The 26,694-nt window shown below is 34.8% G+C and overlaps 1 protein-coding gene across 2 annotated transcripts; it reads left to right on the top strand.

The window, feature by feature from the left end:
• On the top strand, positions 1 to 25,820 carry LOC121416285 (threonine--tRNA ligase 1, cytoplasmic-like). Of its 2 annotated transcripts, none has more exons than XM_041609820.1 (19): positions 1 to 91; positions 3,250 to 3,351; positions 3,934 to 4,015; positions 5,600 to 5,699; positions 6,702 to 6,947; positions 8,048 to 8,165; positions 8,957 to 9,021; positions 9,769 to 9,847; positions 13,335 to 13,481; positions 13,932 to 14,030; positions 15,672 to 15,767; positions 16,690 to 16,760; positions 17,118 to 17,280; positions 17,973 to 18,110; positions 19,132 to 19,209; positions 19,510 to 19,610; positions 20,626 to 20,727; positions 21,586 to 21,773; positions 22,746 to 25,820. In XM_041609820.1, exons 1-19 carry the CDS (start codon positions 35 to 37, stop codon positions 22,892 to 22,894), a joined length of 2,181 nt encoding a protein of 726 aa, XP_041465754.1. In that variant the 5' UTR covers positions 1 to 34; the 3' UTR covers positions 22,895 to 25,820. The 2 variants fall into 2 exon arrangements, with proteins under 2 accessions (XP_041465754.1, XP_041465752.1); XM_041609818.1 differs by lacking the exon at positions 1 to 91 and adding an exon at positions 101 to 215.
• Positions 25,821 to 26,694: the final 874 nt, after the last annotated feature.

Raw genomic sequence — 26,694 nt, 5'->3', positions numbered from 1 at the left:
GATCTCTTATTTCAGTTTAATAGTTGAGCACAGCATGGCTGACGACGTGTCCGCGGGCGTGGCAAAACTTCAAGTTGGGGACAAGCCAAAGGCACGCTGAATTTTAGTTTTTCTTTGTTAAGTTTTACATTTTATATTTCTCTATGATATCAAGTTTGCTATTTCGACATTGCAAGCGTGTACTCCTGCTAACACGTCAAAGAAGAATGTCTGTGGTTAGTTGGAGATCTTTTTTTTTAGAGTAACGTGTGAATGTATGTGTGGGACTAAAGTGAATTGAAGACGTCAATGACATGACACGTCCACTGCACTGACATTTTTGGTTTAAGACAAATTATGAAAATATACTTTTAACGTTAGATCTTAGTACGTATTCTAGACCTGCATGTATTTTAGATGAGATGTATGCATAAGTGATGACACTTTTGAAGTTTAACTTCAAGTAGATCTATGTAGTTTGAAGGCCAAATCCACCCCCAAAAAAAATCCAAGGCAAGCCAACGTCTATCATGATCTAAACAGGGTGACCAGACATCCCGTATTTCCCGGAATTGTCCCGTATTTTGCTTCTTTGTCCAGGCATCCTGACAAACCCTTTCCGGGACGCCTATTTCACTTGTCCCATATTTTATTTTCAGAATATTGAACAAAATGTATTTAAAAGTGACAAATTTTTATCAAAATAACAGATGACGAAGCAGACTGCAGACTGCAGAGACAACAATAAAATCGTTGAATAAACTTGCAAGTTTTGCAGTGATTTTCTTGCTAACCCAATACATCGCAAAAGAACTAGCCTCCTGCCATTGTGTGGCAGGCAACTAGCTAGGCATGTAGGATCAGAGTAGATTCTCTCCACCAAACATGCCAAAATAATCACAAAATCGGTTGTAATTTGTATAATTATATTATGGGTTCTCAGATTACTGATTTGGAGATGTAATCGGAGGAACAAGTTAAAGAGTTTTCATAACTAGATCTACTTATTTCAGCTGTCGTTTTGGGTCTTGTGTATGATGCCGCGATGTTTCATCTAATTCTTAAGTAAAAACAAAAATCACTTTGAAATTTTATTCATTTCTAAACCTTTTTTTTTATTTTTAAAACTTGTATATTTGATTTTTTTTAGAAGATTGGATTTTTTTGCTTGAAGTTTGAACTTTTTTCCTCTTTCTTTCTTTTCTATCCTTCTTTCTTCATCCTTCTATCCTTCCTGCTTGCCCATTTTTGTTCCATCTTTATTTCCTATTTGTCTTTCCTGATCCTTTCTGTTCATTTGTCTTGAATTTCCTCCTTTTTCTTACCCGTCTTTATCAAATTTCCCTTTTTTATTTCTTCGTTCTTTCTTTCTTTAAACTTCTTTCTCCCCCTCCCTCCCTTCCTCTCCTTTTTCTTTTAATTCTTTCTCTTCTTCCATTATGTTTTCATTCCCTCTTCACTTCATTCTTCCTCCCTCTCTTTCCTCCTTTCCTTTTTTCATTCTTAATTGTATTTTTCCTTCTAATTCTTTCCCTTATTCTTTCTCTCACTCCCTCCCTTAATTCCTTCCTTCCCTCCTTCCTTACTGTTTTTTTTTCTTTGTTTCTTTCAAAGAATGAAGGAAACATTTTATTTCATCCTCTTTCTTTTTTTTCTTTCTCTCCTTTATTTTGTCTTTCACACATGTATTCTTCTTCTTCCAATCCTTTCTTTTTCTTTCTTTCGTTATTCAATTCAAAGAATGACGGAAACTTTTTTCTCTTTTATTCTTTCTTTCATTCTTTTGTTCTAACTTTTTTATATTCTTTTTTCATTTTCCCTTCATTTTCCCCTTATTTTTTCTTCTCAATTCATCTCTTTTCTTTCTCTCCATTGTTTCGTTCACCCTCCCTTCCAATTCCTTCCAATTCACAGGTGTAACACTGTGTAGCCTTCTTTGTTGATCTTTTGTGTCGATCGTCCCGTATTTCATTTTGTGAAATCTGGTCACCCTGCATCTATGACTATGAGTTTATTTAGTAACACTGAAAATTTCATCAAAACTGGAAATAAGAAAGTTATGAACATTTAAAGTTTTTGCTTATATGCACATCCTGGTTGGTATGCAAATGAGGGAACTAATGATATCACTCACTCACTTTGTCTTGTAAAGTTGTATTTTATTAGAAGAAATATGAAATATTCTAAATTTGTCCTCGGTCAATGTCATGATATGTGAAACTAACTTTTATTTCTCATTGAACATGTGAAATTGCCATTGTTTAACACTATATGGTTCAGTCAAGTTGGTCCTTATTGTCAAATCTGTAAAAATTGAAATATTGTATTATTCAAACAATAAAAAACATAAGAAATAGTGAGGGACATCATTGATTCTTTCATTTGCATATGACTAAATATATTTTTTGAAAAATAAGCGAAACTTTAAAATGTCATAACTTTCTTATTTTACATCCGATTTTGATGAAATTTTCAGCATTGTGCTTGTCTGATTTTTCTCTTTTGATTTGAATCAATATTTTGATGAGGTGTACTTGACCATTTAAAATCGCAGCATTGATTTAATGTCAATCAGCAATCGATTTCACTGAGTCACAGTTCCAAAAAGACCAAATGGCATAGAGGCTAGCCAGGAGGCTTCTAATCTAACATTAGAGAGTAAAAATCATTTACTAATGTATGCTTACTCTCCACGAAGGCAGGAATTCATTTCTATTCATCTGCACTTATGCTCCATGAAGCGAGTCATCTGCGTGCACCACCCAAAAAACCTGCAACATTCCCCCTGAGATTTCTATGTTCATGCTAACAGATCTAGCCCTAAATCAGAACAATGAGAAACAAGATGGCGGTGTAAACATCGGGCAAGTCTCCCCCGTCTTTTCATGTTTTTCTCATTTTTTGGATGAATTCTTGTTCAAGAATGAAATTGATACTAGCGTAGAAATGTCGGAAATGAAGTTGTATGCGTCTGTAACGTTGGGGAAGAACAATGAGAAACAAGATGGCGGCATAAACATCGTCTTTTCATATTATTTTTCTCTTTTTTTTTTTTTTTATAAATTCTTGTTTTAAATCAAAAAATGAAATCGATAGTGTAGAAATGTCGGAAATGGTATTCAGTTAGTCATTTTGAAAATATCCTAAACTCGCAAAAAGTTAAGGTATAACTAAATCCCCATTTTCAATTTCTTCAATTCTAGCACATCTTTAAATCTTGGCCAAGCCTCTGTACATTTAGATCCTACTTATTTTGTTTCTTTATTGTAGGAAGCAATGGCTTCATCTGGCAAGGGGGAAGGGAAGCAAGGGAAGAAGAAAAAGGACAAAAAAGGAGGAGGAGGAGGAGGAGGAGGGGCTCAACAACATGAGGTATGTAAGCATCTATTGGATTATCCAATTATACATTTGTTACCATACTGTAATGAAAGTTTTCTTGCTTTGTGACTTTGCTGTTAAAGAAAGAGACGGAAACTCAACAGAAACTTACATGCACACAGTGCACCTAACTTTCTTTTGATAGCTAGATCTGTAGAGCAGTAGTTTTGCTGTCTGGCAACCAAGGTTCAAAGCATTAGATTTTATTGTACTGTTTTGACTATTATTCGTTGCATACTTACAAGCATTTATGCTTTCTCAAGTAATTGGACCAGCAACTACCTCTACTAAGAAAAAAAGGAGAAAAGGAAATAAGCTTTCAAATTAAACTTGCTCAGTTATAAATCATTGATCATATGCAAGTTGATCATGATGGAGTTGGAAATACATCTGACTGAGCCTGCATATTGATCTGAAGTAAATACTCTATAGATGTACCACAATCAACCAGTCTGCTACAAGATGATATCATACATGTCTAGCAATGTGGTGGATGAAAGACAACTTCAAAAGTCAAATCATATTCATATTTTGTATGAGTTCTAATGTTACTATTCTGTATGTTCCTGTTTTCAGCTGAATCCATGGCCAGAATACATTCAGAATAGAATTGATCTGTTTGATAGACTGAAGGCTGAAGCTGATGCTCAATTTGCAGGTTTGAATTCATTGCTAGTTTTATCCTACATAGATTAAACCCTTCATGGTTAATGGTTCAAATGGCATCATGTGACCAATATATTCCAATTATGATGTTGAGTGACATCAAACCTCGGCTTTGCAAATTATCTGATGTCATTATTTAAAGGTCAAGTCCACCTCAGAAAAATGTTGATTTGAATCAAAGAAAAATCAGACAAGCACAATGCTGAAAATTTCATCAAAATCGGATGTAAAATAAGAAAGTTATGACATTTCAAAGTTATACTTTTTTTAAACAAAATAGTTATGTGAACGAGCCAGTTACATCCAAATGAGAGAGTTGATGATGTCACTCACTATTTCTTTTGTTTTTTATTGTTTGAATTATACAATATTTCAATTTTTACGAATTTGATGATTAGGACCTCCTTGCCTGAAGCACAAAATGTTAAAATAACGGAATTCCACGTGTTCAGGGAGGAATGAAACTTCATTTCACATGACAATGACGAGAAAATCAAAATATTTCATATTTCATATAATAAAATACAAAAGAAATAGTGAGTGAGTGATGTCATCAGTTCCCTCATTTGCATACCGACCGAGATGTGCATATAACTGTTTTGTGAAATGAAGCGAAACTTTAAAATGTCATAACTTTCTTATTCTACATCCGATTTTGATGAAATTTTCAGTGTCGTGCTTGTAGAATTTTGCTCTTTTAATTCAAAGCGAGTTTTTGTTGGGGTAAACTTGTCCTTGTTACAGTGTGAATGATTGCATATACCAATGCCCTGTGATTGGTGGCCATGTTTAGGTCCCCCCCCCGGTCTTAATTTTGATATGTTTACATACAGCACTACACAAATAGGAAAAGTGAAATAGAGTGTAACAAATTCATAAGACCAATGAGGGACATGAAGGCCAGTCAACAGGGCATGCATCATGACTGTGGTCTACTTGGCTTAAATTGCCCCCCCCCCCTTCCTTGATTTCATCTAATCATTATTGACCCATGGTGGAGTTTGGAAGGTTTGGAGAGGAAGACCCGTGGGCTATGGTTATTTGGCTTACCTTTTCCATACTCGGCCAGCCTCTCTGTCATCCAGATCCTATTTTCTTTATCATGCAATATGACATTGTAATTGTTCTTCTTAGTTTTTAATATGGATGTTAATCTGTATTCTCTTAGAAATGCCAAATAAAATAATGATATTAATTACTAGTTCATCAATCAAACTAGATGTACATGTAGATCAGATCACTATCTGGGAATGTTTGTAAAGCACTGCTTATGATTACCCCAGTCCTAGCATAGCTACCCTGATCAGATGCTCAAGCATTCAAAGCATTGATCCCACTGGGTGCCTATCTACTACACCTTGGTGGAGAGTAGCAAATTTCTTAAATGCCTTGCCAATAGACGATTGGTTTTGAACCCTGGACCTAATGTAGTAGTTCAAAGATCAGAAACTTATCCACTGATCCAAAATACCTCAGACTACATTCAAATTTAAAAGAATCACTTCTCATGGGTATACTTGAAATCATTCTGATCTGTTTATGTGACATGGTTAAACTCTGTATTTTTTCCCTCCAGCCAAGGTTCCTGCACCAATCAAAGTTACATTACCTGATGGTAAGGTAGTTGATGGTCAGTCATGGCGTACTACTCCATATGAAATAGCTCAATCTATTAGGTAAGTTGTACTTGATCAAACTTTCTGGTACATATTCAGAAGTCGGTTTAACCAGACAAGTGGAAACTCCCACTTCCCTGGTTAAACCATCGTGGGTTAGATCACTGCCAATGCTAAACTTATGGGAAGAAGAAAAAATTGATTTGTACATTTTATCTTTTTAACAAGATTGCTGTGCTCTTTGCTCATGCTTTTATGGTTGAAAAAAATTTAGTTTTTATTTTCACACATTTATAAATGAAATGAATGCAAAACGTTTTCATGAAGTGAACCTTCAGTGTTCGCTATCCATAGTTAAACTACGTTAGACCCTAATTTAGATTTAAACAGAGATAAGAATATATGCCATTGAATTGTGTCGTTCCTCTTAATATGTTTCACAATGTTCAATGTTCTTGGAGCCTTTAACCAACAAGCTCTGCTTTTACCTTTGGCTCCCCATATCTTCACCTCACATTTTCTTTCTCTGTCATTATATTACAACAATTTACAAGAATGCATTATAGTACTTTTTTTCTAATATATTAAGTATACTTTTCATATTTTACGATATTTATTTATGCTTACCTATAATAATTTGTATTGTATGATATTATTGTTTGTCTTGTATAATATTATTGTTGACATTGTTGAAAGTGTGGTATGTTTGATATGAATAAACCTTGAACCTTGATATAGGTTATGGTTTAACAGCATCATGATTCTCCAAGTGCAATTTACAGCTAGATTTTACATACCATTGTTTGAACGGTATGTCCATTGTAATATAATATGAAGATGAATTGAATGAAATCAATTAGCCATACTGGCGCATTTATTTAAATCAGAGTTGAAATTTGTAGTTGAAGTATTTGACATTTACAGTTGTTATATTTTTTTTACGATCTGTCTCCTAGGAAGTGCTTGCTACAGATTAACCAATGTTTTTATGTTTATGTGTTGCACAACTTGTTCATTATACACAAATTTCACTTTTTAATTGCCTTATTCTTGACACTACAGCCAAGGACTTGCAGACAATGCAGTGATTGCCAAGGTGAATGGTGTGCTATGGGATCTTGATAGACCGTTTGAAGAAGACAGCAAGCTTGAGCTTCATAAGTTTGATAGCGAAGAAGGACAACAGGTGTTCTGGCATTCCAGTGCTCATATGTTGGGTGAAGCTATGGAAAGAAAGTATGGAGGGTGTCTATGTTACGGGCCTCCCATTGAGAATGGATTCTACTACGATTCATTCCTTGATGGACAGTGAGTATCTAGTGGTCCTGGGCCCCATCTTACAAAGAGTTGTGATTGATCTGATCAATCGCAATTATGGAAAGCCAGCAAAGTCAACATATAGAATGCATTTTTGCTCATATTTTTTTCTGGATATGAATGTATATCCATAAATTCATTGATTTCTTGGCAGATCGTTGTGTTCTCCTTTGTTTACAATGGACTTTTTACACATATCCTATAAAAGATTTATGACAATGATGGATTTCCATAGAGTTTAGATTAATTGGATCAAGTTACGATGATTGGATCAATCGTAACACTTTGTAAGATGGGGCCCAGGCACATAACCATATCTGATATCAGTGGGGATGGGTTTCATGTCTAGGTCCCATCTTACAAAGAGTTATGATTGATCCAATCAACTACAACTACGGAAAGCCAACAACATCTAAATTACATGTTTGTTCAAAAGGTTTTTTTCATATAAAGTATATTCAGAGTTATCTATGTAATGTGCAGGGATTATATTAATGTGGTGGGCAAAGGGTTATATTCAATTCGTCATAATTTAGTGATTTGTCTTGTCTTCCCGTTGTTGCCCACAATCATAAAAGTTGATTATTATGGCTAGTAGGATATGATGATCATTTCACAATATTTCAAAGGATGTATTTCATATCCCTTTCTCGTGGTCAAGACTTGCTGATTTTTACTTGTATCAGTAAGTTGGAAAACAGAAAGGAGAGTAAACTAACCCATTATTTCCTGAGATCTCTTCAATATCATGGAGAGCTGGGAAGTTATGTGTACACCTTCTGCTAGAATGGGTGATTTCAAGTGCGGTGTTGACCTTTTGGTGTTGGTGTTAGGTCAATTTTTGCATGATTGCATGATACCAAACATAAAATGAAGATGGTCCCGAAAAGTCACTAGTTGTTTAGATGTCAATAATGTGATCTGAATCAGTTTTGCAAACTCTGAGTAAGTTTTGGAGCTAGGTGAAGCAATCCAAATTAAAACACCAACACCAGGGCCAAAACCGGACGTTAAATCACTCAATGTTTTTCAGTTATTGCCTGTGCAAATATATGTATGTTAAATTGGGCTATTTTCCTTTGCATCGACAGGCAAGTATCAAGCAATGATTTTGATAGCATCAACCAGATTGTAAAATCTATTCAGAAAGACAAGCAGCCTTTTGTTAGACTTGAGATGACCAAGGAAGACCTGCTCAAGATGTTTGAAGTAAGTCAACGTGGTGGGGGGGGGGTGTTTCACAAACCTGTTAACTCCACATACATCTTTTAAATGATTGTTGTAGTCTTTAGGATAGTACCCATGAAGTTTTGCTTTTTAATGGTTTCGTGAAATGCACCTTTGGTTATAACTCACAAAGACAGTGATCAGCTTGAAGTTTTGATTCCGTCAAGCCAGCCATTGATATCACCTTTTCCATTCATCCTTTCCACTCCATAACACTGTTCAGCCAGGAGGCTTTGATTTTCCAACATTCATCACAATATTCTTAGCAACCCATTTTCTAGGTCCAGTACACTGATTCATGCAGTATGTAGAGTTTGAGAGCTAATCATGTGTACAAGATTGTAGCAAGTTATCTATGTTTATATACCATATTGAAGAAGACAAGACTGGAACCTCATTGTGCATTAGGACTGCAATTATTAAATTCAATTTTATTTATTTATTTTTTCAAATTACAAGGTGAAAGTATGAAATACATGTAGGCAGCTTGGAATGATATACGAAATGTGATAAGACAAACCCTTGTGTAATTAATGCAGCCCATATGTGGTGGGAATAAACTTAAAGTTATAATATATACTGCTCAAGTACCATTCAATTTAGAATTTCCATGAGTGTGTCTTGGTAAATGCTGAACCGTTTCAAAGCTCAAGATATTGTTCACTAGCCTCGTATTGAGAAGTAATAAACATATCAGATAGCAATTGTACTTACCTGAGTGTTTCATAAAAGATGAAGTCATTCATTATATCAAATGATTTTTTTCTCAACAGTATAATGAATTCAAGAGACGTATCATCTCAGAACGTGTTCAAACTCGCACTACCACAGTGTATAGGTAATGTAAAAAGATTTAATTCAGGCTTGATATCCTTTCGGTAACTTTGAAAAAAAATGAAATGTATGATCTTCACATTCTCATCAAGCTGTAATGTTGTGTAAAATAATAATAATAATAATAATTAGACTTATATCGCGCCAAATCCACTCTGTAGAGTGCTCAAGGCGCTTTTTAGGAAATTATAAAAGAAATTAAGAAGAATTGAACAGAAATGTTTTGAGGTAATTTTTGAAAGTTTCAGAAGTCAAGCACTGTTTGATGTTATGAGGGAGGCTATTCCATAGCTTCGAGGATGAATAAACAAATGATCTTTCACCCCAGGTTTGGGAAACTTTGGGGGTAACAAGAGAATTGGAAAAGGAGGAACGTAAGGATCTTGAAGGGGTATGACTTTTGATCAGTGGAATAAGGTACTGGGGAGATGAGTAAAGGATTAAGAAATATTTGGTAATACTAATAATCTGATATATTTGAAATTTGAATTTTATAGATGATAACTGATTAGAAATCAAACAATTTTGTAATCATAGTATTTAGTCATCAATATTTCAATTAAAACAGTTGTTTATTTGTCCTTTTTAATATATATTTAATGTTGGTGCACACATATATTTGCTCACATTTGTGCAATTTTAATTGATAATAATGACTTCCCCTTGAACGTTTGGATGTACCCTGTATAAAGCATATTGAAATTCAAAGAATTCAAGCATTCAATTTATCAGTGTATTTCATTGTGTTCAGGTGTGGGCCTCTGATCGATCTGTGTCGTGGTCCTCATGTTAGACATACTGGAAAAGTGAAAGCCTTTGATGTTGTCAAGGTAAGTGATAATTCAGACTTTCTTGGCCTGTGTTCTGAAGTCTAGTTAATTCAATCTCTGGGCCCCGTTGCATAAAAGTAACCATTATGGTAACTTTGTCATCAATTGGTATCTTTCATGGAATCCTTGATTCTGATTGGCTGTTACCATCGTTCCCATGGTAGTAACCATTGGATGGCAAATTTACCATAATAGTAACTTTAATGAAATGGAGCCCTGGTCTGAAGTTTTAGTTAAGCTATGGATTGCCAATTGTGACACAGGTCTCTGAGAGTTGAGGTTGATTCTATCAGCTTATTTGGCACTCCAAACATTCACAACTGTGTGAGAATATTTAAGGAAAAGTAGATTAAAAAGTAAGGCCTGGTGGGTGTTTCATAAAGCTGTTTGTAAGTTAAGAGCGACTTTAAGAATGACCTATGATTCTTTCTTGTGGTAGAGGGCATGTTCATTGGCGATTGGTTAAGCATGTAAGAAAGGTTCACCGGTCATGCTTGAAGTTGCTCTTACGAACAGCTTTATGAAACTGCCCCCTGGAGAAATAACTAAATAAACATAACAAGTGCACAATGTAAACAAAATTTTGACATGTTTGGCTTCCAATAATTTTAGCACCGACTAAAAGTTAAACTGGGCTTCAGAATACACATTATTGAATGCAGGTCAACTTGTAATATGCAAGAATATCACAGAAAATAGCCGGATCCTGGCAGAAGTAAGAAAGTTACTAAATTATTGATGTAACAGAAACAGGCAAGTTTTTTTTTTCTGAAAGAAATAACTGTTTAAGATCTAGGGAAAGGTACATTGATGTGATCAATCCTACAGCACCATTTATGCGAAAATTTCTGATGATTTGTTTTATTGAAGGCTTAGGTAATTAGTGTCTGATTAGACATTGCATCCCTTTCTCGTGGTCAAGACTTGCTGGTCAGTTTTATATCAGTAAGTTGGAAAACAGAAAGGAGAGTGAGTTCTTGCATTATGTTTCCTTCACACTCTCTATTTTCTTTTATGGAAGAATTGGAAATAAATGCATACACCATGTTAATAGTTTAATTGCCCTCTGATAGTCTTGTGACATGCATTATTTTGTACTTTCACCTTCTCCATTCAAGGGCAACGGCAAACACTATTTCACAGTGTAGAGTGTTGAGGGATGACAGTATGCTTACAATGCGCAAGGTGGATGGAGGAGGTAGAGTGGAATAGCATTTGTTATACGCATCGCAATATTATTCTAGGCCTCTGATTGGTCAATGAACCAGCAATCCAAATTGATACTGTGGTATAGTGTATAAATAATGCAAGTGGCAGAGGGCTTTGGTATCTATTGGAACTGTCCAATTGAATACATATTGAAATCACATGAGGCAAAGGTAAAGATGGGGAATAATAAACAAATAATGCATGCAGCCGAGTGTGTTAGTGAAAATGCAGAGCATGCGAGGTTTCTTTAGATAGGTGCCTAGTGTGCACCATCTGAAGAAACTGAGCTTTCTCTGCATTTACTTTTACGCACGACCAAGTGCATTATTTGTTTTATAAAATAGTAACACAGAAACAAGTTCTTAAAAATTTACAGTACAGTTTTGTTGTACTTCTCTTGCACTAGTTTCCTTGAGCGTGCAATTTCAATTTTCGTTGCCCACCTTTTGCACTGCCATGCAGTGCACAAGGAAAGTTGGATGTCATGTGATGCGTATTGGCCAATTGCGATGCTTGAAATAATACACATATTTTATAATTCTCACTAAGCATTGTACATTGTTTGTATACTACACTGCCTACTATACAGCAGTTTGAATGGCTGGTTCTATGAACAATGTATCCATGTGGTTTGATAAAATAGATAAAAGGAAGTTGCTTTGTTTATTTAGGTTTATTAATGTTCAATCCAATTCTAATTTAGCATGGAGGAAAATTTCCAAACAGAAAACTCTGAACGATATGGTAAAAATGAATGTATCAAATTCCAAATACTTTGAAGGTTGAAAAAAGAATCAAAGTTTAATGCATGCACATAGAGTGTAGCGGTTTCATGGTACACGGTATTCTTTCGAGAGCATATGTTGGTCCCAAACTCGATGTTAATCCTTATTCACCTGGGGGGAGTCAATTAACCCCCCCTGGAGACTTAAGGACTCTGCTTTTCCGACAGTGGCGGCGTTGTTAACATTGAAATCTTAACCAAGATTAAGTTTTTGAAATGTCATCATAACTTAGAAATTATATGGACCTATGGACATAAGGATGGTCAAGTGTTACTGAACATGCTGTCCGAGTGTCGGATCACATTACCAAGGTCAAAGGTCACTTAGGGTCAATGAACTTTGGTCATGTTATGGGTATTTGTGGAATTGCCATTATAACTTTGAAATTTTATGGATCTAGTTCATGAAACGTGGACATAGAGCAATCAAGTATCCCTGAACATCCTTTGTGAGGTTCAGGCCAAAGATAATTTTGGGTCAATGGACATAGTGTTTTATTATATGAATGTTTGCCTTTGTGAACAATTATACAATAGCTGTTTTCAAAGTCAGCACTGCTGCTATATCGAATCGCGTTATGCAGGTGAGACTGCCAGAGGCGTTCCACTTGTTCTACTATTTGAATCTCACCAAGATGACTACCAAGAGAAGCAGCCTTTTCTCATGAGATGTCTACTGGGTTTACATGCACTATCCATGAAGACAATGATCGGTGTCACGCTTGGCATATCTTGCTCTAAGAAATTTTCTTCATAATTCTTCCCAGTGTCTTCTTGTTGAGCTTTAGAAATATATCACATAACACACTTCCTGAAATATCATACATGACACCCTTGCTGGAAAACGCCTCAACCATTACATCTGTGGTCATCATGATTATTCTTTGTCTATTCATCTTTCTTTATACCATATTCCATCTGCAGCGATCTTGACTTTGAAATCATCTGGTTTCACTTCTCTGGGATTATCTCAGCCTTGATTACAAAAAAGTTATTTCTACAAAGAAAATATTGTATTCTGCCAACCAGTTGCAGTATCACAATTTTGTTTCTATGTGTTCAGAATTATTTGCCTGTCACTGACTGATATTGTAGTTTGATGCTTCACAGATCCCTTTTTGTCTCTTTCTTTAGATTTGAATATCTTTGTGCTTTGTTGCAAATACCGATCAGATGTTGTAATTATAGTTATCAAAAATGTCTTTGAACACCATACCTAATCACCTGCATAGATTCTTTCTTGTACCTGGTACCCCTTGTAGAATTCATCTCCGGTAGCTCAAATTGTTTCATTTGAAGAAAAGCTTCAAATAATCGTCTTGGTGCCAACCCTACCAATTCCTTTTCCAAGGCCTTGCTTTTCATTTCCTGAAATCGATTGGAAGCTCAAGGATTTTGATTCATTGGTAGCCATCGTTGGTGAATCCCGCAGCTATTGCTCACTTTAAGAATCAATACTAAAAAAAATTTGTTTTGATTGTTTTTATTTCACAGACTTCTTCCACATATTGGGAGGGTAAGGCTGATAAGGAGAGTTTACAGAGGATCTATGGCATTTCATTCCCTGATAATAAACAGCTGAAGGAATGGAAACACTTTCAAGCAGAAGCTGCCAAGAGAGACCATAGGAAGATTGGCAGGGTAGGTAGTACAGGATCATTCTAAACCTAGATGAGTGATTTTGATTAAAAATTATATTAAGTAAATTATCTGATATTTACAGCTAATTGAAACTTTTTTTAACATGACATGGTTTTCCTTGGACTTAAATTGTGCTTAATTGTAATTGTATTTTTTGTGTTAAAGTTAGTATCATTCATTGTTATTAGATTTCCGATAAATATAAGTAAACATGTCACTTACCATGCAATTATCAACCATTAGGCGCCCCATTTAATCTTATTCAGTCAGGGGGGGGGGTTCTTCATTAACCTTCTTGAAGTAAATTACAGCATGGAAAGCATGCATACCCATTTTTCATTATAGTAGACTGCCACTTTTAATGTTCATTGAATACCAGATGAAAATTCCAGTTGCTTAGTTCGTAATCAAATGACCTTTAAAAGTTTACTCATAATTGATCTCTTTCAGGAACAAGAGTTGTTTTTCTTCCATGAGCTGAGTCCCGGCAGTTGTTTCTTCCAACCCAAAGGAGCATTCATCTACAACACACTGATTGACTTTATCAGGGTATGTACCTTGACATCTCATAGTATGAACACATATTCTTATTGACTTTATCAGGGTATGTACCTTGACATCTCTTAGTATGAACACATACTCTGATTAACTTCACAAGGGTCTGTATATTTGATAACATTCCTTAGATCATTTTCCCATGTATCCCTTTCTTGTGGTCAAGACTTGTTGGTTGTCTACCATACCAGTAAGTTGGAAAACAGAAAGGAAAGTGAATTCATCACATTTTATTCTCTTGAACACTCTTCATATGACTAGTTGAGGAGTTTGGAGTACATGTGAACATCTGATCATCAGTTTGTTATGTTTGCTAAAAAATTACCCTTGCACCCACAGAAGTTTTGTTCGAGTTCAAGAGACGTTAATCAAAAATTATTAATTACATCTGGGACCTACATCTAACATCACCGTTTGAAAGACGTGACCAAGGCTTGAACCTCTACATCAATTGTATTTTCCCCAATGCAGCTATGATTATTGGTGCATATCCCAACATGCAGAAAGGTTGCCACTTTGTGTAGTCTGGTGAACATGTTGATGAAAATGGCTTAGTTGTATTGAATTAGTTGGTGGTTATGATCAAGAAGAAACAAATACTCCAGTAATGATGGAGCTGCAAACTTTCTTTTAACAGTTTCATGATTTTGACTTTGATTTACACAGTTATTTTCATGGTTTAATAATAATAATACATTGTATTTATATAGCGCTTAATACGTGATGTTTCCTTTATTTTTTTTGGTTGTTTTGATATTTATTAATAACCTCAATTAAATATGCACCGGGCCCAAAGGAACCTGCGTAACACTTCAACTACTAAAAGGTTCATTCTGATTGCAACAAACAAAAATTGTTTCAAGATTTCCTTTATACCTCATTTTGTTGTTGACTTGAACAACTTATCTAACTCAATCGAATCAAAATGACAAAGAAAAATTGAAAAAAAAAAATTTATGAAGTACCTAACCAACCAAATCGGAACTAATACCATGGTCACATTTGCTCTTCAGCGGCCGTGCGGCGAGTCGAAAACAACCGTTTCAACATTTTTTGTACCAACTACATATAGGTTGTTTGAATTGAAACTAATAAAACGGCTGTTTTCGACTCGCCGTATGGCTGCCGTAGAGCAAATGTGACCATGGTATAAGCAACAACTCTTACCTCCGCAAACAAACATCAGTGCACTCTACCATGTCCGTTTGAGTTGGACAGTATCCTGGAAGTAGTAATTGAAAATACATACCCTTGGACCTCCCTACAATTTTCTTTAAATCAAATAAGATTTCATGAATTTAATAAATTGAATTGAGTTTGTTAAAAATAAATACTTAGTTTCAATATACACGTCAATGCATTTACAAAATTTCCAGCTACAATCCGTACCCAAAAGAAGATGTAAACTGTAAATGATTTATAATTCAATACATTGAAACAAAGGAAATATATCATGGAGTTGTATTGGTATTTGTTTTCTCAGGATCTCTTATCTTGGACCTCCCTACAATTTTCATTAAATTGAAAATTAATTTTGAAAAGTTGATCAGTCTCTTGTGTGTATTATTCGAACGGTGTATTAGAGAAAATCGGATCTAAAATAAAATTAATGCCTTTCTTTTTTCAATGTTTTAGTCTGAATACAAGAAGCGTGGATTCCAGGAAGTAGTTTCACCAAACATCTACAACAGTAAGCTGTGGATAACATCAGGTCACTGGCAGCATTATGATGTAAGTCTTTCTACCAAAACACAAAATTTATGTTAGGGCTGCATGACATTGCATGATTTGGGTTTTGAATTATCACCAATCGCAATTATGTTTGTCAAAGTGAATGAGTGTGAAACTTTGTCTTGTATTTTTCACATTACACCTTATTTAAAAAAAAAAATATAAAAAAAATTCCAGGATATTAATACTAATAGAATGGAAATGGTTGAATGAAATATTCAGAAGAGATGACATATTCATGACCCTTTCTCTAAGATTCTTGGTGAGTTTCATTTTATAAATTAGAATATTGTCTGTGTTTCATAGCATTTAGAGGATGATTTCTAGTCTAAAACACATAAAAATCTTGATTGTTGACAATATAGGTATGCCAGTATCTTTGCCCAATGTCATCAATTTATTGAAGTTTTATTATCAATCTTTTTTCTCACCTTCATAGCCCCTCCCCCCACCCCTAAAAAGGGAGAAATTTATAAATGAATATTAAAATCAAATCAAAACAAGAGAGAAGATATCTTTACAGCAATGAAATTGATATTTGATACAAAATAGACAAGCCAATCCTTCAATTTGTATAGAAATATTACATTCCTCTCATATGTAGCCATACCACTGATAACGCCCTTCATGATCCAGCCTTGTAACCAAGGTTGGACAATTGAAATGATGTAAACAAATAATGGAAAAGTTCCTTATTTTTTCAATGTTTGTTTAGTGGGAAGGAGTGAAATAAGATTTCATGAATAAACTGAATTGATATTGTTAAAAAAAATGCTTAGTTTCAATACATGTGTGATGCATTTACAAAATTTCCAGCTACTATCCATACCTTAAAAGAAGATATAAACAGTAAATGATTTATGATTCAAAACATTGAAACAAAGGAAATAAATCATGGAGTTATATTTGTTTTTATTTTCAGGATAACATGTTTCAGTTTGATGTTGAGAAGGAGAGGTATGCTCTCAAGCCTATGAACTGCCCTGGTCATTGGTGAGTTGTTCCATCTCAAGTCTTATACATGCTAGAGTTGTGTAAATAATTATAAAGAAGCTCTTAATCATCAGTTTTTTGCTATGATGAGTGCATTTCCTTTTGTTAATAGTTGGGAAATGCATTATTGATATATGTCTTTCTTAGCATTTTGTTTGTTACCAATGCAATCGCATTACAGCCTTCAGTAGGGTGATCAGTGTAATCTAGTAGAGCAGTATTTGTCATGTTGGGAGTCATTTCTCAAATTGACACATCCTACAAGTTGACTTCTTTGTTAAGGTTCGATCTTTGACATTCGTTCCCACCTCATTTCTTGAATTAAACTTATTCTTCAAAATGTTTTCTTTATTTCAGTTTAATCTTTGACACTCGTCCACGTTCTTGGAGAGAGCTGCCTCTGAGAATGGCTGACTTTGGTGTGCTACATCGTAATGAACTATCTGGCGCCCTCAGTGGTCTGACCAGAGTAAGACGTTTCCAGCAGGATGATGCTCATATCTTCTGTCCTCAAGATCAGGTATTTTGTCAATTTTAGGATTAAAGTTTTATTTCAATTGATCTGCATATATTTCATTATTTTATGTTTCCCACCCATCCCCTATTCATTAAACTTTCAAGAAGTAAAATATGGTTACATATGCATTTGAAAAATGTGCATTTTGATGAACACCCAGGTCTTTGGGATGTTGATGATTTATACTTGATTTCCAATGACATTTTCTGAAAATCTTCTATTCCCCCTCCTTTGTTTGTTGTAGCTTTAATATAATGTTGTTTAATATTCCTTTCTTACTGCTTGTTTTGATTTTGTTTTAGAAAGCTTTTTCCTTTCTTTTATTCCTAATTGGTTTTTTATATATTTGTGAGAATCATTTTCAACAAGCCATCAAATGATTTTGGTATCATTTGTAAAATAATTGTATGTCTGAAATAGTTTTTTTATGCTGATGTGGACATAAATTAATTATTGTTTATTGATGTTTTGAAAGGATTGAGAGAATAATATACTTGTGAGACAGTAGTGTGAATAGATCTCAAGGAGTATTGTTTCACATGCGGTTGTCTACATGTATCTGCTGATTAAAAATGTAAGTGTTCATTGCACAATTTCCTTAAGAAATTAGTCCAAAGATTAAATCTCATACTTTAACTTAGTTTGAGACAGTATCTCTGACATGTTGATGTATTTGTTTCACACCTTTTTTTCAGATTGAGCAAGAGATTGCTGGATGTCTAGATTTCTTGTCATCTGTATACAGTGTGTTTGGCTTCACGTACAAACTAGCCTTGTCTACTCGACCCGAGAAATATCTTGGAGAGATTGAAGTCTGGGACAGTGCTGAGAAGGTAATCACTCTTTATACACTACTGTATGCACTGTTTTAATACATTCATGGTAAAAAGCCAAGGTGTAATAATTAGTGAGGTATCATGACGAGACTGCATTGATGTGGGAATATATGCAACGGTTTAACTTGCTTAATTCGCTGTAATAAAAACACTGCAATATTTTCAGCCCTTAGAGTGTATATTAAACGAAAATAATATTTCACAGTTTAGCTTTAAAGTGGGAAGTTACACAATATTTTTCTAAACTATATTACATTTCAGTCACTTGCAACATCAAGAAGTGAAGAGTTTCTTCACAGAGGTTGTCAAAATGTCACCTTTGCTACAGCTTCCGGTCCATGTCATTTGCTCCGGCGACAGTTGCTCCGCTGTAAATACTACACACTAATGAAATGACCAACTTCAACCCTTGAATTACTCTATCCTAAACCTAACATAAAACCGTATTGAAACCCTAATTGTACATCATAGACAAAATAAAACCAGAGCAATTGTCACTGGAGCAAATATCATGTCACCATAGCCTCAGCCTCTGCCAAAGTTGATTCACAATCTTAATCAGTGTGTAGATGATTTTAGAAAAGATTTGTTCATTTCAATGTTTATGTAGGAACTCATTTGTGCAGTCTATTCTTCGCTAAAATGGATTTAGACAAGTCGACTTATTGTCCAGTCAAGTGAATATTTAGTAAAATAAAAATCCTCTTCATTTCATTTTTGACTGATTTGATGAATATATTTCAAAGGATGTATTTCATATCCCTTTCTCGTGGTCAAGACTTGCTGATTTTCACTTGTATCAGTAAGTTGGAAAACAGAAAGGAGAGTAATTTAACCCATCATTTCCTGAGATCTCTTCAATATAACTTCTTGAAGAGTGGGGAAATTATGTGTACACACTTCAATCATGAGCGAGCTTGCCGAGTTAGTAAAGCATCTCTCTCTGGAACCAAATATCACTTTAGTTCACTTCTCTACAGAATCGAAATGACATTATCCCTTTTCTCTTTTGTTGTAGCAACTTGAGAATAGTTTGAATAAATTTGGAGCTGAATGGAGAATAAACCCTGCTGATGGAGCCTTCTATGGACCAAAGGTAAATTATGATTCCATTTTAATTCGATTTGATTTTTGTAATTCCATAAAGAATATGTCCCTACAATCTCCCTAAGAAGATTTGTCTCTGTTTTCTCTTTCATATGAAAATACCGGTATATAATGCTTTCAAATTATGGTTTGGGCAGTTCATAAAGGAAAGTAAGATTAGAGAATTGGGGGTCTAACAATCCTAAAGATTGATCATTGTTTGGCATTTTCCCAATGCAGTTTAATAAGAATTATATAAGTCTTGCATGAAGAAGAAAGATGATAATTTGAATGTTTTTCCTCTCATTAGATTGACATCACGATTCAGGATGCTCTTCGTCGTTCTCATCAATGTGCAACTATCCAGCTTGACTTTCAGCTTCCTATTAGATTCAATCTCAAGTATTCAGCGTAAGTATGCATCTGGGGCCCCGTCTTACAAAGAGTTGCGATTGATCCGATCAATCGCAACCATGGAAAGTTTGTTCATGGAATGTTTGTTCAATTTCTTTTTCTAGATATGAATGCATATCCATAAATTAATTGATTTCTTGACAATTTGGTGTGGTCTCCTTTGTTTACAAAGGACATTTTCAAATTTCCTGGAGAAAAAATTATGACACTGATGGATTTCCGTAGAGTGACAATAGATTTGATCAGTCGTAACTCTTTGTTAGATGGGGCCCCGTCTACCAAATCATCCGATCAACCACAACTATGGATCTCCAGAAATCTCAACAGTGTGATTCTCTTTGTTTACTAAGGAGATTGTGCAAATTTCCTGTAGAGAAAATATTACGGTATGGTATGGATGGATTTCCATACAGTTGAGATTGCTTGGATTAATCGTAACTCTTTGTAAGATAGGGCCCTGATAGAAAAGACACTAGTGAGCCTGTCGAATGGATGGGTTGGGACACACTGTTGTGAAAGTGTTAAAGATAAATGACTCGAGATGTATGGGACAGGTGTGGAGGAGGGGAGATGGTGAACCTGTAAAAGAGCATGATCTACCCCCTCTATTAACCATCCATTCCATGTCTCATTAATGTAGATGTAAATCTCTGAACGAGTCATTTAATTCAAAATTAGATTTTTAAGCTAGTCAGAAGTTAAATCTATAGATATCTCCATGGCTGTGTGTTACTTATGAATGTGCTCTTCCCTGCTCTTACTGATTTTTCAATTGAATTATTGCTCATTTTAGAATTCCTCTTTACAAAATTACGGGACCTCTTTCGAATTTAGTTTTTTTTTTCAACACCCTGCAGCTCTTTTTTCATTTGTTTTTATACGTGTTTTTACTCACATCAATAAAGAGGATTGTCAGTTTCTTGTAAATGAATGCATAGAATGAGAATAAAAGGAATGTCAGGAAGAACATGAATAAAGTTTATTTATTGTTTTTTTGTTTGCCTCTATACAGTGCTGATGGAACTGAGAAGAGGCCTGTTATCATTCATAGAGCTATCTTAGGATCAGTAGAACGTATGATTGCTATCCTTACTGAGAACTATGGAGGAAAATGGTAAGAAGAGATTAATTGTAGTTTCAGAAGATTTTGTTTTGTTGAAGTAAAACTTTCAAGGTCACATCCACTGGCCTATATACTGAATTCTGGTTTATATTAGACCATGGTCTAACTCTGTGCTAAAATTATGGAAAGCCAAAAAGGTCCACATTTTTGTTTACAATGTATGTTTCCTAAGTTCACTGTACTCTTTTACCATGATATAATGAGAAAGAAAACTAATTCAGTTATCATTTCCAGAAAGCTATGAATGACCTTGAGTAACAGATGTCCTGATAAATCAAAGCTGTACTGTTTTACAATTGACCATCTGTAGTTATGCCACAGCTTTAGACCTGAGTTTGAATTGAACATGGCATCAGGATGTGGGCCAAAAAGACTACATCCAGAAGCTATGCAAGATCTAGGCAGTATTGCAAGAATTGCATATTTTGAAGAGACCTGAAAAGTGGGTCCCATTTTCTTATTCCTTTTCTTACCTAATTGTGGGGGCATCATGGTCTAGTGGTTCAGACTCGCGCCTTTCAAACAAGGGGCTGTGGGTTCAATTCCTAGCCATGGTGTGTTTTCCTTCAGCAAGAAATTTATCCACTCTGTGCTTCCCTTCACCCAGACAAGTGAATTGGTACGCGGCAGAATTCCTTGGATGCACTGAGCGCCGGTGATGGTAGCTCGAGCTAAAGCCGGGGTAACAATAGCAGCGCTCTGTATCCTCAGGCAAAAAGCACTTTCTAAATCCAGCTATTATTATTATTAATTTCAGGCCATTCTGGTTATCGCCTCTTCAGTGTATTGTAATTCCCGTCGGTCCTGTTTTCAATTACTATATTGTATGCTTTTCTTATTCTCTTTCAGGCCATTCTGGTTATCGCCTCGTCAGTGTATTGTAATTCCTGTCGGTCCTGCCTTCAATGACTATGCTGTATCAGTCAAGGATAAACTTCATCAAGGAGGATTCTGTTGTGAGGTAGATACTGATGCAGGAGATACCATGAACAAGAAGATACGCAACGGTCAACTTGCTCAGTTCAACTTCATCCTCGGTGAGTAAACAAATCGATATGATTGAACTTAGTAGGGTTTAACATTCACTTCATGCAGGTATAGCTCGAATCACAAACAAGAATCACAATATTATATGCTAGCCAAAAACACAGTTATTTGGGGAGAGCGTTCTATGGCTCTGTTTTCTTCTTTTTCTACGCCAACCACCAAACGTCAAAGATCAGTGAGAGTGAACCAGGATGCAAAGGTTGACCTTGGAGTGTATGTAGTGCATGAAAAACTGTCTGTTCTCGGTTTAGATCTCTATTACATTCATGTGTTCTATTTTGTTTTGTTACCCATAGATAAACAACAATTGTAGACCGGGGTCCTGTTTCATAAAAATTTGTTATGAAGGGTTTCTATGACAAATTTGCTCTCAGCCAATCATATTGAATGATTACAGTAGCTTTTAACTGTTATTGAAAATCTGTCACTATAACAATTTTTTATGAAACAGGCCCCAGAGTAGAGATTATGTATGGATTCATCATTGTCTCGCTTCTTGCAATGCATACCATGTGAAAGCTAATGAGGCTTTGACATCCCAATAAAAAAGTAAATGGTAGAATAATAATGGAATGGAATCCGTTATTAGGGGCCTATGACACAAAGCCTGATTGAGCTGTAAACGTGAGAGTGTGAATAATGATGTTAATGTAATCAAAGTGTAACCATCACCCCTACGCTGTATGTTGTCAATTTATTCAAAATTTTGAGATGGAAACATTCAGACATACCAGCCAAGTGGCTGTATTGTATAGGAATATTTCTATTCTAGGGAAAGGAAAATGTGTTAACTTGTGTGATCCTATTTCTTGTTGAAAATTTTAATAAAGTTTTAGATAGGAAATAGAAGATTGTTCCTATTTCTGGAAATTCTGTATTAAATTTGTTCCTATTTCTTGGCTGTCAGAGTCGGCATGGATGTTCAGATGATTTTACGAAACAATTCATATTTTTATTTGTAGTTGTTGGTGAGAAGGAGAAGACGAACGGAACAGCCAATGTTCGTACCAGGGATAATCAGGTCCATGGTGAGAAGTCTATAGATGATATCATCAAGAGATTTAGTCATCTCAAGGAAACCAAGAGTCCTAACAGTGAAGAACCATTCTAAAGACACCTGTCTATTGATACCTACGGTAGACTCACATCATGCAGCCAATGAGTAATTGATTGTTTCGGAGGCGGGTCCAGCTGGGTTAGATGCAGTAACATTCTGTCCGTCATATTGTTTGTATCAACAATGCCATCTGGAGTTTGTATCTATGTAATATTTAAACAAGATGTTGTTTTCCCTAACAAAATACACCAGCATTTTCAAGTCGATTACCATTTGAACACCTACAAAATAAGAAACTTGCCCTTTCAATGTTAAATAATAAGAAAGTAAGCGATGAAGCAATGCCTTGCTGTTTATTATAAATTCATATAGAAGCATTTCCAAGCTTTCCGTGAGAATCGTTCTTAGTGGCAATGCTGGGCCCTTTCAAAATGAGCGTCTTATCCGTTTCTTGGTTGTCTGATGTAGATGGGTCCTATGAGTCCAAAGATCACATTCTTTTGTGTATGTACTTAAATGTACTATCTATTTTTGTCAGTTGAAATTTTTTATTGATTGCAGAAAACTTTTCACTATCAACTGGAGTTGTGGGCCTGTGGGCCCTCCATAAAATAGTCCACCTTTTTTGGATGTTCAACCCTAATTTTTCTCCCCTATATTTTTTGTCATTTCATGAACTGTTCAATCCACGATAATTTGAGAGCATTAGAACTTTTCATAATGGACAAGAAGTAAGGAGCTGGATGAACCTATTTTATGGCATTTTGTCATATTAAATATGAAAATAATTATAACTTGGATTCAAATTTGAACTCTGTCCAGTAATTCAGTGTTATATTTATTAATGATTTATTTATGTTGTTATCTAGTAACTAATAGATAATAGACTTTTATTTTTTGTGAGATCTTTTATGGACTTGGTATTTTAGATAAAGAGGATAATAACATGTTGGCAACTATTTCAAAAATTTAAAGATCTAGGAAAATATGTCCAGTAGTAAGGTGAGATGATACTTAAACATTTTTTTTCAGCTGAAATGAAAATTCTTGAATGTTATTAGTAAAATGATTACTTTATAACTCCTTTTTACTTCAAATATTCTCACGTGTGTGAATCCAATCATTTGTAATATGTACCCAATGTTCATTTACCGTCATGTTATCACTGTTTTACATATGTCTCAAGAGACCATATTCTATTAAAATAATATGTTTTAATATTTCATTGAGACTGACTCAAATGTCTTCAATCTCACAAAATTTAAGTCTTCAACTGACTCACTCTATTACTTACATATTGTTCCATTTTAGTATGAACAAAATAAATTCATTTGTTTACATTTCATAGCCACAAAACAAAAGTTGAATTTAAAAGCGCTTATCATGAAAAAGGTTTATGTCCGCTGAGATTTTCTTTTTCCTGCAAACACCGATAGTCACACCAGAGAACCTGACTCCAAACAGAGTGATTGTCATTTGTAATAAAATAATAGCTTTGGTATAAGGCTTCCTTTTCTGAGATTTGTATAGATTTTTTAAGAACATGATGATAGACATAATTCTGTGTTGAATGGAATTGCAGCCATAATTGTGCAATGAACTTTGTTAAAGTCAGTGTAAAATTCAATTTGATTCAATATTATGATAATAATGTATTTGTCTTAGTTTTCTTTCCAGAGATGACAAATGTACCATAGTCACTGTAGTGCAAATTCAAAATTTACTAGAAAAATGATCTTAATTGAGAATGCAAAAAAAAATAATCCTGAATAAATTATTGTATTTAAGCCTTAATAGTACATATCTTATACATTAAAAGGACACACAAGGAATAAATTGTTTTAGAGGTCACAATTAACATAGACTGGAAATGCTTTAATGTTATTTCCTCACTATCATTTTGTTGTGTTTTATGAAGAAAGTGCCTTTTCTTTAAAGTCAAACTCTCTGCCAACTGTTTCATTATTTAGCAAGATATATCTCCAGACAAATACATGTACACAGAATTGTTTTGTGTTGTGAAGCATCGATGAATGTTCTTTTGAAAAAAATGTTACATTGCTTGTTATATTAAAAGAGATGTGTAAACATGTAGAAATTGGTATGTGCTAGGTATTTAACCAGATCACAGGTCCTTTTGAGCAAGTACATGTATGCCAGTTTCATCCAAATCCTCATGGCAGAATTCTTCTTCCTACAAATCTTGTGAATTGTGAGACTATCCTCAAGTAAAATGTGATATTTTTGCATCATTGGAAAGGGAAACACTCTTTGATTCTAGTCACTTATTCTGATACCCTCAAACTGAATTTTCTTTGTTTTATCCTGCAAATTGTGCTATTTTTTTCTGAGCGGGAATACTAATCATATCATCATGAAGCTCAGTCTGTTCTTTCTCACAATGTCACTCTCGATATATGGCATCTTTTAATCGGGTCAAGATCACACTTTTCACTTCAAGATACAAGATGAGATTGAGAAAAAAAATCTGAGTAGTAAGAAATCCAGCGTTTTGATCGATTGAATTAGGTTTCAAAACAGCAGGCTCGTTAGACATGCCGAACCATTCCAGTCATGCATATACCTCTGATTAAAGCCAATTTTTGAGGACCTGCCTACTGAATGAATTATGATTATATAATTGGATGACTTCTGTACATGTACAATGAAAACATAATATAGAATTGCCAAGCTTTATACCATGGTTTTTCTCAAAAAGTTAAGTGCAGACTAATCCTTGGGGGAACATTCCTTTTCTCGATTCTTCTGGATTACAATTCTGTGTTTTCCTCTTTTATTTATTTGAATAAGAATATAATTGTTGGTGTCGGGGTAGCATATGTAAGACATGTACATTTCTTCATTTTGGTTTTTGTTTGGAAAATCTTGTTTTTAAATTGCAATATTGTATTCCTTGAATGCTACATTGTAAAAACCACTAGCTCAGTGATAACAGAATTACGTATTAAATGTATAAGAATTGAACTAGAAACTTCATTCAGATGAATTAAATGTTTAAATTATTTTTTTTTTCATTTTATTATTACTGGTTGGGAGGGGGTTGAAGAAAAGGTGGAAAATGTATTCCTGATAACTGGAAAGATAGACAGTCAAAAGGCAAAATATAGAGATGAAGACAGGGGTAGAATAATGAAGGGTGTCGGTGAGAGGGATAGAGAGGGGAAGAAAGGGAGGGAGAGTTATGAAAAGGGGAAGTTGGAGGGGGAGATAGAGAGGAGGGGCTATATATTTGTGATTGCCAGTGTACTGGGTACCATTTTTGAAGGTTTTCATCACTTACAGTTACCATAGAATCATTGTATCATTAAAAGATTGAATTCAAGCAAGGAGCTTCAAGCTCCTTGATTCAAGCGCATACTGGCAGATTCCTGCTGATTCAAGAAGACCCCTCTTATTCTGCTTCTGTAAAGACATGGCCTATGTCAGCGTATGCTGGCTTTTCCATCAGTGTTTTAAGAATGTCTCAAATACGCCAGCTTAACCTGTTAACCACAATTTTATTTCAGTATAATGCACATTTCCCACAGACCCTAGCAAAAGTTATCTCGGGAATAGGGCTTAATGTGTTAAGATTGGATTTTCTGTTTAAATACAAAAGAAAAAGATCATGCTTATGCTGGCTAATTTGAGTGGTTTCTTTGAAACACAATAATAATAATAAACATTAATTTGTATAGCACAGCTTTTATATGGACATATTCAGCTGCACTTGTTCAGAGCTCTTTTTACTTAAGGATTTCTCTCGGGAATATTCTTCAACTTGGAAGATCATGCCAGTGAAGACATTTCATGACTTCAAAGTTAAGCTTCATAACACAAAGAAATTTATGATA

This window comes from Lytechinus variegatus, chromosome 5 (genome assembly GCF_018143015.1).
Source record: "Lytechinus variegatus isolate NC3 chromosome 5, Lvar_3.0, whole genome shotgun sequence".
NCBI classification, from domain to species: Eukaryota; Metazoa; Echinodermata; class Echinoidea; order Temnopleuroida; family Toxopneustidae; genus Lytechinus; species Lytechinus variegatus.
The sequence above is the reverse complement of the archived record's forward strand: the minus strand, read 5'-3'. Positions and strand labels throughout refer to the sequence as shown.

Coding starts and splice junctions, on each gene's coding strand:
- LOC121416285 (XM_041609818.1), top strand. CDS start 144: ATGATATCAAGTTTGCTATTTCGACATTGCAAGCGTGTACTCCTGCTA. Junction 3,352..3,933: donor GAGGGGCTCAACAACATGAG/GTATGTAAGCAT, acceptor TCCTGTTTTCAG/CTGAATCCATGGCCAGAATA. Junction 15,768..16,689: donor GTCACTGGCAGCATTATGAT/GTAAGTCTTTCT, acceptor TTTTATTTTCAG/GATAACATGTTTCAGTTTGA.